The 18,413-nt window shown below is 39.9% G+C and overlaps 1 protein-coding gene across 1 annotated transcript in view; it reads right to left on the bottom strand.

Moving 5' to 3' along the window:
- OVCH1 (ovochymase 1) overlaps positions 1-18,413 on the bottom strand; it is a 77,871-nt gene that overhangs the window by 36,972 nt on the left and 22,486 nt on the right. Inside the window, 4 exon segments of the mRNA XM_057557554.1 lie at positions 7,038-7,192; positions 10,810-11,005; positions 11,434-11,506; positions 17,665-17,845. Of these exon segments, the coding sequence (XP_057413537.1) occupies positions 7,038-7,192; positions 10,810-11,005; positions 11,434-11,506; positions 17,665-17,845 (605 nt within the window).

Genomic DNA, 18,413 nt, shown 5'->3' with positions numbered 1-18,413 from the left:
CTGCTGAGCCTGCGCGTCTGGAGCCCGTGCTCCGCAACAAGAGAGGCCGCGACAGTGAGAGGCCCGCGCACCGCAATGAAGAGTGGCCCCCACTTGCCGCAACTAGAGAAAGCCCTCGCACAGAAACAAAGACCCAACACAGCTAAAATAAATAAATAAATAATTAATTTAAAAAAAAAAATCGTATCATCATCTCAATAGTACAAAAAAGCATTTGACAAAATGCAACATTCTTGCATGATTAAGAACTCTCAACAACTTGGGTATAAACAAAACATACCTCAACATAATAAAGGCCATATATAACAAACCCACAGCTGACATTCTACTCAACAGTGAAAGGTTGACAGCTGTTCCTCTAAGAGTAGGAATAAGACAAAGGTGCTCACCCTCACCATGCCTATTCAATATAGTCTGAAAGTCCAGAGCAATCAGGCAAGAAAGTCTTTTTATACAGAAAGTCTTTTTTTTTTAAATTCAAGACCCATTTATTCTCTAGTTCTGCCCACATGGAGACACCCTCCTTGAAAAGGGATTGAATCCTTCCGTTCACTTTAACACCCTGTGCTGAAAACATGTCTTCCGAGGTTCCAACTATGAGATCCACATTCTTAAAGCACAGATTCTTAAACCTCATCTGGTTTTCTCCCCTTGGATGGGGGGAGATGACCCAAACACAGAGAAGAACTGCTCAGGACTGTGGGCTCTGCTCGCCCAGAAGACCTTGCAGCTCCCCTGACCACCCAGCTGGAGCCAGGATTAGGGCCCTGAGACGAAGGGCGCCTGCTGGGCTGCCGCCCCCGCCCCTAACTCCTGTCCTCTTCACTAGGCTGGCTGTCACCTCTAGTTTCCCTGGAGTTTGGGGATTCCAGACGGTCTCTGCTCACACTTCTTCTGTATCACGCCTGCTGCCTCAGCACTGCTGATCCACACCAGGGGGGAAAAGCACACAGAACTGCTTTTCAGCACACCAACGTTCCACACAAAAGTTATAAGCCCGCAAGTTCTTTTTCATCAGAGGACATTCCCCAGGCCATGACTTCCCCCGGCTGCCCACTGCCCTTTCCGGCAGACTGGATGTGCGTGGCCACCGTGCTGAGTCGGGCACACCCCCTTGGCTCCCCTCTGGCTCACTCTCCTGGAGAACCGAGGACGGTGCCCTGGGCTCATCAGCAGGATCTGTCCTGAAGCCAGTCCTAGAGTGACAAGAGCCACACCTGCAGGTCTGTTCCACTAACCAGCCGCACAGGACCGAGCTGGGCCCACGGACCTTCGTCTGGATTGTGTTGGCTGGTCATTCTTGCCTAGGTTCACAGGCCAACAGCCAGTGTCCTTCCTTTCCTGCTCATCACTGCACCAGCAGGTCACTCCTACCTGCTGCCATCACACGCCTGGCAACCTCGTGCTCTGGGGCCAGCCAAGAACTGAGACCCCAGCAGGCCCCTAGTTCCCAGCAGGCAAACTCCCCATTAAACTACTGCTGCCTAGCCAAGTTCTCGAGGCTTCAGAGCCGGGAAAGTGAGGAGAGCATAGCAATCCGCGGCACCCCCAGCCCCAGCCCCATGATGCTCCGCAGAGACGCCGGAACCTTGCCGCATGCACCCCCACCAACACAAGGAACCTCTGTGCCCGCCTGTCCCGCGGACCCGGGCGCACCTCCGACCACCGCGACCCACGATGGAGACGTGGGGACCGGGGCTCGGCCGGCAGCTGGCGCTGGGGCGGGCGGGGACCCAGGCTCCGGCCCGGAGGCCGCGTGGACCCAGCAGGCCGCCCTCCCTCCCTGCTGCCCGGAAAGCTATACAGAAAGTCTTAAAGGCTCCACCAAAAAACTGTTAGAACTTATCAATGAATAAAGTTTCAGGATACAAAATGAACATATAGAAATCAGCTGTGTCTGTATACACCAACAAAACACACACACACACACACACACACACACACATATATATAAATCCCATGTACAATAGCATCAAAAGAATAAAATACTTTGGAATAAATTTAACCAAGGAGGTAAAAGGTCTCTATACTGAAAACTGTGACTTTGATGAAAAAATTAAAGACACAAAGAAATGGAAAGATATCCCACATTCATGAATCTGAAGAATTAATATTGTTAAAATGTCCACACTACTCAAAACCAGCTATAGATTCAATGCAGTCCATATCAAAATTTCAATGGCATTTTTCACAGAAATAGAGAAAAACGATCCTAAAGTTCACATGGAACCACAAAGACCCTCGGATAGTCAAAGCAGTCCTGAGAAAGAACAAAGCTGGAGGCATCACACTTCCTGATTTCAAAATATATTACAAATTTATAGTAATCAACACAGTATGGTACTGTCATAAAAACAGACACACAGACCAATGAGACAGAATTGTGAGCCCAGAAAAAACCCTCGTTTATATAATTAACTAATATTTGACAAAGGAGCAAAGAATACTCAATGGGGAAAAACTAGTTTCTTCAATAAATGGTGTTGGGAAAACTGGATAACCACATGCAGAGGAATAAAATTGAACCCCTATTTTACACCACAAAAATTAACTTGAAATAGATTAAAGACTTAAACATAAGACCTCAAATGGCAGAACTTCTAGAAGAAAATATAGGGAAAAGCTCCTTTGACTTTGTTTTTGGCAACAGATTTTTTGGATATGAAACCAAAAGCACAAGCAACAGGGCCAAAAATCAGTAAGTGGGACTACATCAAGCTAAAATGCTTCTGCACATCAGAAGAAACAATAAACAAAATGAAAATGCAACCCATGGAATGGGAGAAAATATTTTCAAACCATATATCTGATAGAGGGTTAATATCCAAAATTATAGAACTCATACAAATCAATAACAAAAAAATGCAATTTATAAATAGGCAGAGGATCTGAATAGACATTTTTCCAAAAAAGATATACAGATGGCCAACAGGTACATGAAAATGTGCTCAACATCACGAGAATGCAAATCAAAATCACAATGAGATATCACCTCATAACTGTTTGATCAGCTATCATCAAAAAGATAAGAAATAAACAGTGTTTGCAAGGATGTGGAAAAAAAAGAGAATCCTTTTGCACCATTGGTGGGAATATAAATTGGTATATCACTGTGGAAAATAGAATTAAAAATAGAAATACCATATGATACAGCAATCCCAGTTCTGGGTATATAGCCAAAGGAAATAAAAATAGGATACTGAAGAGGTATCTGCACCCCCATGTTTACTGCAGCTTTATTCACATTAGCCAAGATATGGAAACAACCCATTTTTCTGTCAAAGGATGAATGGAAAAAGAAGATGTATGGAGTATATGTGTGTGTGTATTTTATATATATATGTCTACATGTATATTTGTTTACTTACTTGTTTATTTATTCAGCCACGAGAATACTGAATACTAAAATGGAATATTATTCAGCCATGAGAAAGAAGGAAATCCTGCCATTTGAGACAACATGGATGATCCTTGAGAACAATATGTTAAGTGAAAACTCAGAGAGTGAAAGAGAATTACTGTATAATATCACATATACATGAAACCTAAAAAAATGGGAAAAATGGGAAGATGCTGGTCAAAGGGTATAAACTTCCAGCTATAAGATTAACAGTTTCTAGGGATCTTATGTACAGCATGGTGACTGCAGTTAACAATACTATATTGCTTACATGAAAGTTGCTAAGAGAGTAGATCATAAGTGTTCTCAGCACAAGAAAGAAATGATAATTATGTGAGGTGATGAAGGTGTTAACTAACCCTACTATGGTAAGCATTTCACAACATATAAGTGTATCAAAATCATCACAATGTACATTTTAAATTTATAAAATATTATATGTCAATTATATCTCAATAAAGCTGAAAAAAAAAAACAACAACCAAGCTTTAAAACATAGGATTTGCAATTTTTTAAGACAGCCTTTCTGATTTTTTGTCAGGACTTTTTTTTTTTTTTTTTTTTTTTTTGACACAAATGTACTTAGGACCAAACTAAACCTTTAATTTAATTGTCTTATAAAATAAACTGAGCTGATAACATATTTGATGTAGCTGTTTATTTTATATGAAGAATTTCACAGGAGAAATCCTGAACTGGGAATAGGAGACAGATTCCTTAATCTGTAATGTAGAACAATTAACATTTTCTCTGGGCCTAATTTTTTTCCCACATAATTTAAGATTATACTTAGGAGCCCCTTCCAGTTTGAAAATAGTCTGATATGTCAAATCAGGTGTTTTTTTATTCACTCATTCATTCAGTACGAACACATACCCAATATAGAATTTTTCAGTCGATTACAAACATTTTGTGATACAGAAGGAGCCTATCTAATTTATCTTTTATTGTTAGCACTTAGCATAGGGCCTCGCACATGGTAAATCTTCAAGAAACAAATGGTACCTACTGATTATTTTAAAAATGATTCAGTGCCTACTGTGAGCCAGGCATTCTGGAAAAGAATATAAACAAGTTAGATGGTGATAATAGCCATAAAGGAAATAGAGTGAAGAGTTGAGAACAATGGCAGCTGTGTGTACGCTTACACGTGCATGTATATATTTGTAGTTTCAATAACATTTGAGCTTGTACATGAAAAATAAGAAGGAGGTGGATTTTCAAAAACCTGGAGGAATAGCATTTTAATGCAGAATTAATATCTGGGCTAAGGCCGCAACTTAGACAAGGATGTGGCAAGTGTGAAGTCAGAAGGCAATCGATGTGGCTGAAAAACAGTAAGCAAGAGGAGAGAAATAAGAACTAGATTGGAAAAGTCAGCAAGAACAGAACATGCATCACTCTGTGAAGACAAAGATCAATGGTAGGTCAAAGAACTTGAGATTTAAAAAAAAAATCTAAAATTTGTTGTGAGCAAAGAACCACAGGATTCTACACTGTGTATCTGAAACTCCCATGTCTCTGCATTCCAACATTCTGATGTTCACCTTCCTGGATGAGAAATTACATTAGCAGGTCCATTACCCCTGAGTATACACAGGAGGGTAAAAACCCTTTTTTTGGGTAAAAACCAATTACCTGATAGAAATATTAGAGTCCGTTTCATCAAAGCAAGTTTCTGAAGTCATCCTTTTAGTAATTCAGTATTCTTTATAAAAGAAAGCTAGCCACATCTAGTCAGAATCTCTACTCCTATTTTCCTTTCTTTGTAGTGGCTGTAAATTTGGTCACACTGCAGCGAAAGTGACAGCTGGATGTAGCTGAAATAAATATAGGTACCAACCGAGATTATGGTATTTGGGTCACCTCTGACATGGACCTATTTGCGCTCTTGATAGATTAAGCTCTTCCCTTAATGTTACATGCTGTTAAACATGACAGAGACAGCAGAGCCATCTGTAATTTTCCTGATGCGAAAAAGAAAGAAAAATCATCCCTCAGAAGGGGGAGAATGCACACATTAATTCAGAGTACTTTTCTATTGGATTTTTATAACGTAACAGTAATGTCCTCTAGCAGAGGGTGTGAGTGCCCTTCCCATGTTCCTCGGACCTTCCAATCCATGCCGGCTGTGTGCCTGAGGGCCCTTGCCCTGTCCACCCCAGCCATAAGGCAGCTCAGACTGCGGGAACTGCTCCCCTGCAGCCCTCCAACCGTGACTCTGGGGAAGCTCCCTCACCCCTCCGAGGGGAGGGGATAAATATACTGCGTGTGTTTTGCATCACTGCCAGAGTTTCGCTGCAGGATTCAGCTCAGTCCCTCCCTGTGGTAGTTGGCTTCACAGCACATTAATAGCACATCAATAGATGGGCTGCCTTCCCTTCCCTGTACCACCTCCTCACATTTCTACCGGTGATATCTGTACTTTCTAAGCAGACTGTTGCCCTTGAATCCTTCTCTCAGAGTCTGCTTCTGAAGAATGCAAATTACAATATGCAACATAAAACAGAATTTGGGTAGTGCTTGACACAAGGAAAGGGTTTAACTACACTAAATTTATATTCAATGTTAAGAGGGGACCTCCTTCCTTCTCTCCTCATTTTTTCCAATGGAAAGACTTCTATCCAGATTAAAGCCCAGTTTTCTCCCCATAGAGGTGGTATCCATTGGTTTCTGTTTCTTCATGGCCAGGGGGGTGGGGGGAGCGGTTGGGGGGGGCAGGGGAGGACTATCAAAAAGCTGCAACTCAAGATTCATTCTTTCTTCCCTCTCTACTCTAGTCCAGTATGAAATGATACAACAATCTGGAGAAGTGTGTCTGCTCTACAGACTCCAACTTTCCCTTAGGCAGGCTGCCTCAAGTCCAGACTAGGTGTTCAAGGTGGGCTGCTTAGTGTTGGAAACACTTTTTGGTTGCATACCTAAGGCATATTCCTCAGTCAGCTTTGTGGATATTAAAGCTGGTGTTTTGTAATCCTTTTGCCTGTATCCTGTCTTTTTCTTAGTTGATTCTGAACTTGCCAATAGCATGCTTGCCCAACTGACGTGTGAATACATCTGCACAGCTTCGTGCCTATAGGATATCACTAAAATTAAACTACTGCTTTGTGATTTGTTTTCCACTGCATATGAAAACCATTTTTTCAAAAGTTCTCATTTTCTTCATGATTATTTTATTTTATTCTGTGGTAGAAAATTAAGTGTGAGTACCCAGGAGTTTAGTAATAATTTGAAACAATAAAACTCTTAAGGCATAAGTAGGATACACTAACTTATAATCCTTATTTGCTCGTTCTCCTTTTACCAAAGCTTTAAGTATATCTGAACACATCTTCCCACCTGCAGACCAGTTCAGTGGTGTTGCCCTCTCCTACCTTCTCATGGGCTCCTCTGTGTACCCACTTCCCCTCTGACTGATGGCTGCTTCTGTCTCCTCTCTGCCATCTCAGCAAGTTTGAACTAAGTAATTCACTCTTCCTATTGTCCTACTGGTTTTCGAGTAGGGGTGTGGCGTGATGCTGCAGGCACAGGCCAAGATGCTTGTCTATGGCTTTGAGAGTAGATTCTTCCTGTCTAAGGAGAATCTCCAACAGATGACAACTTCCTATCTTCCTCTGCAAAATTAGAATCCTCTCACCTGACCCACATCTTTCCGTCCAGATGCTGCAAAGCCAGCACAGATCATCTTCTCTGTAATCCCTCCTGGATGGGCAGAATAGTAAGTGCGTTCGCAGACCTCTCTTTCTAACACGGACACTTGAATCTGCTGTAAGCGACTCGCTAGGCCACCATCTAAGAAATAGATTCAGAAAGAGAGCTTGATAATGAAGTAAGCAACAAGTGGTGTTAAAGAAATATATTTAAGTTCAGACTTGCTCTACACCAACACAGCTGCCATCATTCTGTTTTGCCTAAGCTGATGCAGAATTCTGAATCCAAACACAGTGTTTTGTGCAGGATATCTTTATTTCCAGATGTGACATCTTGGTGAAGAAAATCCATTGGCAGGAGAAACAAGATCAGAAACACTTTTTTTCTAGCTTAATTCTGATTTAAATTTTAGTGTTTCAAATATTGCTATTAAGAATTCAGAAAGAGAAATTCAGTAAGATACGAATTGGTGTCACAGATAATTTATATTATAAATATATATGTTTATATATTTATACAGGTACAGTTGACCCTTGAACAACACAGGTCTGAACTGCACGGGTCCACTTATACTCAGATATTTTTCAATAGTAAATACTGCAGTAGTACACGGTTTGTGGTATGTAGGGCTGACTATAAATGACACTTGAATTAACCCCCGCATTGTTCAAAGGTCAACTGTAAATATTTTACGTAAAACATATATTATAACTACATAACAACAATATATTTATATGATTTCCAATTGTAACAGGGAAGAGCCAAATCAGACTACATGTTGGATCTGTTTCTTTTACTTTAACCTTTGCTTTCCGCAGCTTTCGTTCACTGAAAGGATACTGTCTGTACATAATGGCCTGCCTCGGGGAACCCTGCCCCTCTGCCTGAATGTTAAACCAAAGTGCCTTTGTTCGGGGGAGCATCCGGACCCTGTCCACCTGTGGATGGCTACAAGAAAGAAGAAAGTAACACATCCCCTCCCCGAGGCTGGTCATTCCAGGGGATATTTGCAAAACTTATGGCCATTTTACTTTACTTCTTCATCTCCTCCCCCTCTCTGTGCTATAAAAGAAACTGGCATCCAAACCCCATAAGATGGTTTTTCAGAGACACTAGTCTGCCGTCTTCTTGGTCTGCGGGCTTTTCGAATAAAGTCATATTCCTTGCCTCAATGCCTCGTCTCTGATTCGCTGGACTGTCGTGGGGCGAGCAAAGGGAGCTTGGACTCGGTAGCGCTCATATAAAACAAAACCATATTTCTCTTGTTCCTTTATTATCACTGAGGCCTAACCTCAACTCTAATTTAAGATGGCACTGATGATGAACACTAAAGAATTTCTCCTCTCACCTGGCCCTCAGGCAGGCCTATGTTAACACGTGTTCTGCGAGACTTATTCTATCACTTTAGATTTACGACTAATTAAAAAAAGGTAAGTTCAGTATTTGATAGCCCTATAACTTTTTGGAAAAAATGAATAAAAATTACTTTACATTTATGTAAATAGTATCTTATTATATTTTATTTATATGTACATTTATGTAAATAGTTCCTTAATATATTATATTTATATTTAAAGCTTTTTACTCTAAGCTATTAATACTCACAACAACATTGTGAGGTGGGCTGTCACACTAATCTCACACATGAAAAAGCCAGAGCTCTGAAGATTTAATCACACAGCACCTATGGGACACAACTAGGACCTAGCCTAGGTCCGACTCTAAATCTTATTTTTTTTTAATGTAGTAATCTAATATATAGATAATTTAATGTATTTAAAATCCTCTTTTCAGGGGCCATCCCTAACAATGTTGCTTATTATCATGTCTCAAAATTGAGAACTTGTTTTCTCTCTGAGACTAAAAGACTGAATTCACCTCTTATAAAACTGTAACCACCTCCGTCCTCTGGTGTTCACGGAATTGGTGAAGGTTGAAGATGTTAAAGAACAGGCACATTTATTCAAGGGCTTTGAGGCCAGTCAGTCAATAAAAATTTACTGAGCGTTTCCTCTATGCTAGGTAGACACTGACTCCTGGGGAGAGAGCAGTAAATTAGGCAGAGATCTGCCTTCGAGAGGCTCCCGCTCTAAGGGGTGGGATGTAGAAAATGATTCCGTAAAATTATGTCAAGTCCGTTTATGTGCAAGGAGATGATAAAAACAGGCAGTGCAGAGAGTGAAGAAAGGACAGTCCTGCTGCAAGAAAGGGGTCTGAGAAGATTTGAGTTGAGGATGGAGTAATGAGGAGGGGCTGTGAGAAGACTGGAATAGGAGTGCTCCGGGGCCAAGGAAACAAAGCACAGGGCTTGAGAAAGAAAGAAGACACAGTGCCTGAAGGTCAGCCAACAAGGGGACAAAGGAGGAACTCAGGCTGGAGAGGCATGGGGAGGTCCAATGCAGAGACTTCAATGCTGGGCTAGGAGTTCAGATTGTATTCCAAAAGTAACAAAGAAGCCATTCAAGGTTTATCAGCTGAGCCACACTGATTTTAAATCCCACTTTTGATATTTATTAGCCATGGAATTTTAGCAAATTACTTAGACTTCAGGGCCATAATCTCCTCATTTGCAGAATGGGAGGATAAAATCTCCTCATATCGTGGTTGTGAAGATTTTAGAAAAATGCAATTTGGCTGCAGGTAGCACAGTAAGCTGAGAACATGAATACTGTATGAGGTCAAAGATATCTCACCTCCTTCAAGCTCACAGACTTTACCATTATTTGTTTTTAAATTGAAGTATATTTAATTTACAATGTTGTGTTAGTTCCTGGTGTATAGCAAAGTGATTCAGGTATATATATATATATATATATATATATATATATATATATATATATATTCTTTTTCATTATAGTTTATATATAAACTTTCCCATTATAGTTTATTACAAGATATTGAATTTAGTTCCCTGTGCTATACAGTAGGACCTTGTTGTTTATCTATTTTATATATAGTGATGTATATATGTTAATCCCAAACTCTTAATTTATCCCTCCCCGCCCCCTTTCCCCTTTGGTAACAATAAGTTTGTCTTCTACATCTGCAAGCTCACAGACTTTAAATGACATATAAACAGAAGGAAAATATAAAAGAAAATAACTTTATACAGTGAAAAGAAGCAGGACACAAACATCAACCCTTTCAGATCTTTCAGTATTTCACTATGGCTTTAAGAACTCTAGAATCTAACCCAGGGGTCATCAAACCCCAGCCAACAGGCCAATTTCATGCCAGGCCCTAACCAAAGCCTATTTATTACAAGCCTATTTATTACATCCCCAAGCCTATTTATTACAATCCATGAACTAATTATGATTTGTACATTTTTAAATGGTTGAAAAGAAAATCTAAAAAGGAATAACATTTTGTGACAAGATTATTGTATAAAATTTAAGATTCATGGACAAGTTCTGTTGGAATACAGCCACCTCCATTCTATAACATATTGTCCATGTCTGCTTTGTGCTACAGTGGCAGATTTGAATAGCTGTGACAGAGACCACATGGCTTACAAGGCATTAAATACTTCTATCTGGCTTTTCACAGATCTAGCCTACCTATGATTAAGTCACCCTGACGGAAAAATATAAAACAGCTCATTCTCTAATTTGATGAGCTTTACAGCTACATAAAACATGGTTTCTATCTTTCAGAAGGAAGAAGGGCTAAAGCAGATACTACTTGATATCATTTCCATGACACATTCTCAAAACTCTCAACCAACAGTGATGTTTACGCAAAAGTAAAATGTTTACCTTCACTAACGCTTCCCCATCCAGTCACAACACAGATCTCAGAGGAAAACAGAGGTTCCGTGCTGTGCGGGAGACACACTGGCCTCACCACTGAGTTGAACTCCAGAGCAGAGCTCAGCTGTATTAGGGCGATGTCAGAGTCAAAGGTCAGTCTGTCAAAGTCTTCGTGCACCACGATGTGTTTTGCCCTTCTCACCTGTATTGTTAGCAAGCAAGAGATTACAAGGCAAAGTCAATGAGTTGAACAACTTCCTTGTATACTGGTCCAAAATAATCTTAAATCTCTGCATTTCCACACGTCAGTAATGAAGATGACTTTGTACTAAATTAGAAAGGGCAATCTCTGTTAATAATTTGCAGGAGTCCATGCACCGCTTTCTGAGGACTGGTGGTCCTGGAAAAACCAGACTATGGTGGACCTGTGTACATGGACCTGAATTTGCACTTCCTGACTCACCTCACCTAATTTTCAGATTAAATGTGATCTCAAATGGTATCTTTAAATATTGGTATAAATGATAAGTATACAAGGGCATTAGGGGATTAATAACTACATGTTTTAGCTAAATGTATTCCCTGGCATGTGACAATTTAGGCAGAATAACCATTAAAAACATTTCTCACCTGCTCAGTTGGTTCCTTCAAGGTTCTGTCATGGTCTCCAGCAACAATGGTCCACAAGAGTGGATTATTTTTCCTGGAGAGAGAAGAACAACAAAAGTTTGACATGAAAACACGTTTTTCACCATTTGGTCTAACCCCGTCTGGCCCTACCAACATGCACTGTTCAGTTCAGTCAGGGGCCACCCACTGCCCTGTCTGGCACCTTTGTGTAACCAGCAATGCTACACTCTGCCTCCTGACCTACCTGAGGACAAGTTCCTAATTGTGTATCTTGCCCCCTTCTTTTGGCCATAAAATATCTTTGGAGCCCTTATCAAATATCACCAAAGACTATTTTTAAGTTAAGAAGGAAAAAAGAAAAGTTAGAGCTTATTTTAATTTAATAGTGACATTAGGAATGCATGAAAAAAATCACATTCATAATGAGGTAGATAATGGTCCATGTTTTACTGTTAAAAGTATCCAAACATTATATTACAAGAACCAGAACTGATGAAACTCAGGTTAAAAAAGAATTTGTCAATTCAAAAATAGGTAAAATTCACGTATAGTGTTAGAGATCAGGGCACTGATTCCTTTTAGAGGGGTGATTATTGGGAGATGCTAGTGGGGGGCCCCTATTTTGTTTCTTGATCTGGGTGCTGGTTACATGGGTGTTCGCTTTGTGTAAATTCCTCTAACTGTACTAAAGATTTGCACACATTTGATATACTTCAAAAAGATGTTTAAAAATTTAAATGTACACCATTAATTTGCCACATCAAGATCTCCAGGGCTTCCCTGGTGGCACAGTGGTTAAGAATCCGCCTGCCAATGCAGGGGACATGGGTTTGAGCCCTAGTCCAGGAAGATCCCACATGCCGCGGAGCAACTAAGCCTGTGCTCCACAGCTACTGAGCCTGCGCTCTAGAGCCCGCGAGCCACAACTGCTGAAGCCCACGTACCTAGAGCCTGTGCTCCACAAGAGAAGCCACCGCAATGAGAAGCCCGCGCGCTGCAACGAAAAGTAGCCCCTGCTCGCTGCAACTAGAGAAAGCCTGCGTGAGGCAATGAAGACCCAATGCAGCCAAAAATAAATAAATAAATTTTAAAAAAAGATCTCCAGTTGAAAAAATATCCAAGTAAAGAGTCTCTCAATTGCCAGAAATACACTGTCACTTCAGCTTGGAGATTAATTTTTCATTTTTCAAAACTGTTTCTTCAGTAAAATTTATTGAAATTATTTTTCAATACACTTTATTCAAAGGAGATGTTTCTTAATACACATAGGCATCTTCTCTCTAGTCATAATCATGCTCATTTCAATTTCTTGCATGATGAGTCTGACTCATTTACGTGTTTCAATGTGCCTTTATTAAGGGAACTAACTTAGGTAAAGTGCCTGGCAAGTACTCTACAGATGGTAATGACTCCATAATGGTAGCCATTTATTATTATCTTGTTATTATCTGTCATGCACTCTAATGGAAGGATCAACTTTATTTTCAAAGTCACCCTCTAAATCATTACTTGGTAGTAAATTAATTTATTTCTTAAAGCTGTTACCAAGCTGTTGTCCTAGAATCATACCCCTGCCCTTCCCTTGAAAGGAAACCAATTGCTCTTATCTAAGTCTCAGGAGGAAGCTGCAAAGAGAAAAACAAGAACTGGTTAGACCCAACTAGGCCCAAGATGGCGGAAGATTTGACTTCCAGTAGACCTTGGACCTCATTATACGCTCATTGTAATACAATAGCTAAATGACTACCCACCAGCGCCATGACAGTTAATGGTTGCCATGACAACACTGGAAAAGCCCATAAAAGAACTGAAAAGGAGTGCTGCATCAGTTCCAGGTCCAAACCACACCCTTGTTCTCGGATAGGTCATGAATATTCCTCCCACTCTTTCCAATTCCCTCCCTTTTCCTTCGACCCTCCTATATATATGGTGTCTCCACCAGAATTGGGTTAACAAGTTGAATTTCGAACTAAATTCCCACTTCTCTATTCTTCTGCCATTGAACAAAGCTTGTGCTGTCCCAGTCTCAGCATTGGTTTCATGATTGGCTGTGTGAATCCAAGTGGAAAAAGAACCTCCCTGGCTGAGACAAGGGGTGTCCCGGCATGTGTCCAGGCGACCAATTTGGTGACAAATTCATTCTACTTTTTTGTACAGAGAATAGTGTCCACAATACAAAGAAATAATAAACATCAAGATAGAGTTGATAATGTAGCTCACAATCTCTAGTGAAGAAATTGTGCACAGTCATCAAATATCCTTTTATTTGGTAGAGAACACTGTAAAAAGCATATGACAACACAACGTACACTTTATAAAGCAACAAAGCCTGAGATTTCTCCAATATGGGACAATAGCTGAAGGTATCAATTTATGAATTTCTCTAGCCTTTCTTCCCATTTGCCCATGATCAAGCTTCATTTCTTACATCCTTATGGCCTTATCCCCAATGCAACAATGGGGCATGTATCACTTACTGCAACAGGAGAAGAAAGAGTAACTGCTAAATTACAGAAAGGGGCTGATATTGATAAAACCGCTGATTTAGGTTTGAGACAGAAAGATTCCAATGTACAATTGCAAAGTGAGTTTAGTGCCCTAAAGTAAGTTAAAAATCCCACATGAGCACGAAGACCAGAGTGGAGTCAGCAAAAGAAGAACACACCAGGTTTTTCCTAAGGATAGAACAACATTACCTAGGAACTTGTTAGAAATACAGATTCTCTGGCCCCACACCAGACTTTAAGTCAGAAACCCTCCAGGCAGTTCTGATGTGTGCTAAAGTTTGAGAACTAATACTAAGGGTAACCAGTGTCAGGGACAGTAGTATATGGGAGGTGATACAGTGTTGCTGTCAGTCGTCCTTATTGTCTTTGGAGCACTACCCAACAATGCCAGCCAGCCTGGCACCTGGTGACCTTCAGCAAAAATGATGTCTATCTCAGCTCCCAGATTTTGCACATTTCCTCAACTGGCTTATCCCACATGGCAAACCTGCCTTCTCAGTGGATTTGGATACTCAGAAGCCCCCTTCTATGGAGAATGGAGCCCTGGATGTCTATAAGATTGATGAAGATGAGGCAGGGAGAAGCAAGTCCTTGAAGGAATCAGCTGAAGAGTTCCCTAAAGGCAAGGCATGAATGGAACATACTACCTCTGTTATACCAGCATATCAAACACTTCTGGGGTAAAGATCTATATAGTTCAATCTTCAAAAAGATATTTTTCTGGTCAAGTAAGTTAGGCAACTATGAAAAGTTAAAGAAAAAATGAGGTGCACAGACATTTTTCATATCAGTATAAATACAAGGCACAATGTTTTGTGCAAAAAATTATAAAATACTACAAAATACATTTAATGTGCATAAACATTAATGGAAAACCAGATAATTAAAACATTCTTAATATTGATTACTTTTAGAGAGGCAGAATGGATTAGTGAAATGGAGAAGGTAGTTTAGATTTTACCTGATAACTTTATTTAACTGCCTTTTTAAAACAAACATTATTACTATTTTAATAAAATTTTACAAAGAAACCAAGAAGGTTCACTAATGACATTGGACACAAGTTCTTTTTGTGGTTAACTTAAATGGTTCACAAACATTTTTAGCTGACTCTGTTTATTAATCTCAATTGACTCATCAAGTTGAATACTCCACCTTGTGAAGAATGGTTTGCTGTGGTCTATATCTTGCTGCAAGGAGTCATGGTTCATGACATAAATTCAGGAACAGACTAAACTATTTGACAAGGGAGTCTGCCAAAGCTTCTTCTGTGCCTCTGGTATCAATACTAATAGCTGTTTTCTCCAATGCATTAATTTTCACTAATTAGTCAGCTATAACTGAGGGTTTTCCATGGTACATAAAAATGCACTTTGATAGAATTCTTATAACATGGCTTCTCCAAGGGCAGGAGGTGCTAGAATGAACCATGTGGTACTGGATTGAGTTGGAAATATTCGCATGAACTCATGTTTACTTTAATATAGGTACAGATAGATAAATATGTTTATATAAGTGAGTTAGTATGCATACTTACATTTTTTAGCTCTTTCAGCTAAGAGGGCCTAGAAGCAATAACACCCTAATATCAAGCAGGGTGCTCAGCACCCAGATCTTGACTTCTCATGCCATTCTCCAATAAAATGAACCACGGCTCACGGGAGAAATGGCTGATTCTAGGACTGAGAGGGGAATATATAAGATGAACCTGGAGCATCCTGTAGTGTCACAAAGGATGGGGGCATATCAAAAAGACAAGAAGCCACTCTGAAAGAACTCACAGTAGTCAAAGCTGGAACAATGTGAGCAACAAAATAAATATACAGTATTTATAAAAATAAATATTTTCAAGTCCGCACCGGTATAAATACATGATCTAATAAATAAAAGGAAGAGAAGAGGTAAATCTCCCATACAGAAGAATTTCAAATAATTTTTGTAGGAAACTCTGCGCTCAAGAAGGTGGAGCTTAATGCCCAACTGTTTGAGTGTGGGCTACCCTTAGCCACTTGCTTCCAAAGAGTAGGTAAGAACGGGGGAAAGATGTAACTTTACAGTGGAGACACCTGGCAAACACTGCCTGGGCCAGTGATGGAGGTTAACGTCATCATTGAGAAGTCATGTTGACAGCTTGTACCCTTGATATGATGTGATAAGAAGGGCATGTTACCTCTGTGTTCCTCCTCCCCCAAATCCATAATCCCAGTAAAACCATGAGAAAAACATCAGACGAACTCAAACTGAGGTACATTCTACAAAATACCAGATGAGTACTCCTAAATACTGTCCAGGTCATCAAAAACAAGGAAAGTCAGTGAGACTCAGAGCCAAGAGGAGGCGAAGGAGACGGGACAACTAAATGCACCTTGGTGTTCTGAATGGCAGAGGGAACAGCAACTACACAGACCTTGAGAAAGGAACAAGCACAGCATGTTTGAGGAAGGGGGTGGGTCCACTGGGGACAAGCAGGGGAGGGGTCAAGATGGAGTCAGGGACAGGGAAGGGTTCTGGACCTTGGCTGTACATTGGGATCGTCTGGAGAGTATTTATTTATTTATTTATTTTGAAGTATAGTTGATTTACAATATTGTGTAAATTTCTGCTGTACAGCAAAGTGATTCAGTTATATATATATATATACATTCTTTTTTTAAATATTCTTTTCCATTATGGTTTATCATAGGATATTGAATATAGTTCTCTCTGCTATACAGTAGGACCTTGTTGTTTATCCTCGGGAGTATTTAAATATACAGTGTCCAGAACCAACCCACAAGTGATTGTCTTAACTAGTCTGGACAGAAAATGAATTAATTACAGTTACACACATCCACATGATTTAATCTATATATGTTATAAAGATAAAAGCAAATCACAGACGAATATAAACTATAGTTCTTTTACATTAATATCAAAACCAGGAAAAACAAGGCGATATACTGGTTTTAGGGATTCATAGATGTTAAAACCAAAAAAAAAAAAAAAAAGCAAAGGAATTATGAACACAAAATTTAGCATAGTGTTTACCTCTTTGGGAGGGGCAATAAGGGGTTTTGAAAGGAAAGTGTAAAGATCCTTCTTACACTAGGTAGTAGGGACACAAATATACATTTACTAACTATTCTTTAGATTACATATGTATATTATGTACAGTTTTTCATATCATGGCATAGTTTACAATTTAAAAACACTGAAAGTTCAGTGATCAAGGTGTGGATTATCCTACTGTGCTCTCCACTGTCGTGAACCGTACTTTAAAAGGAACAACACTAAACCAATCCAGGGTAAGGTGCATTGCATGGCGAGGCCTCTGGAATTACAAACAATAGAACAATGAGCATTTAGCTTAAGGATTAAGTTAAGGGCAGTGTGAGAGGGCTCTTGAAGTATAGGAAGGGCTGTTATGTGAAAGAAGATAGAGATTGAGTTCTTGTTTTCTGGAATTGCAGTAAATTTAGATCAATACGTTTCTGCTACAGAGAAGCAGACTTGGGCTTCACATAATCAGAGATCCCTATAAATGGATGAACAATTTCAAGATTTGATTTGCTTTTTCCTCACTGACATTGTTTAAATAGAGGCTAGATGGACCTGGGGTAGAAACACTGAAAGGAAGATTCATGCTTTAGAATTAGTCTGGATGATTTTAGAAGTTAGACAATTTTATTTATGTCCTAGGTATGGTACATAAATACATTAGTAAAATATCATCAGTCTCACTCACGATTGCACACAATGGGCTGCAGTCAGAATCCAAATAGAGCTGATGATGGCACCTCCACACTGGTGATTGCCTAGAAACCTCAAACCCACCTGCCACGGCCAGCAGTGGGGGCAGGCTTCTTCCCCTCCTGCAATTCTCCTGGAAAGCCACTGGGGACTAAATGGAGGGATGCCACAGACACCTACAGCAAAGGAGATCAAACTAATGACCCATCCAGCTGAAATAATTAAGGACACACTCTTCCCGCAATGGCTTGCCATAGCCAACAGTAGTAATTCCCAAATACCAGATGAGTTTCACGAAGATATAGATTCCTAAGACCCATCTCTGTAGAATCTGATTTTAAAAGCTTGCCTAGGTGACTCTGCTAAGCAATCAGGTTTCTAGGTACTGGCCTAAAAAATTATATTTATTCATTCATTTAACAAATATTTATTTAGTGTTTGGTGTTGCCAGGCACTGTTCTAGACATTGGTGACATATCAATGAATAGCATACTGTAGACAAAAATCCTGGCCCTCATGGAACTTACATTCTAGTAGGAAAATTCTGTTTGTTACCAAAGGATACAAGGTTCTTTATTATACATCCTTGTTTAATCTCTCTTTCTCATTGTATAAAACCATTTACCAATCCCCAAACATACCAAATTCGCTCAGACATCCAAATGCTGTTCTCTTGTCTGGAATACTGCTGTGACTCAGATCAAGTACTATCTTCTCCATGAAGTCTTCTCTGACTCCCCCGTA

The sequence above is a fragment of the Balaenoptera acutorostrata genome, chromosome 11 (assembly GCF_949987535.1).
Source record: "Balaenoptera acutorostrata chromosome 11, mBalAcu1.1, whole genome shotgun sequence".
NCBI classification, from domain to species: Eukaryota; Metazoa; Chordata; class Mammalia; order Artiodactyla; family Balaenopteridae; genus Balaenoptera; species Balaenoptera acutorostrata.
Note: the sequence above shows the minus strand (reverse complement) of the source record. Positions and strands in the feature narration are given on the sequence as shown.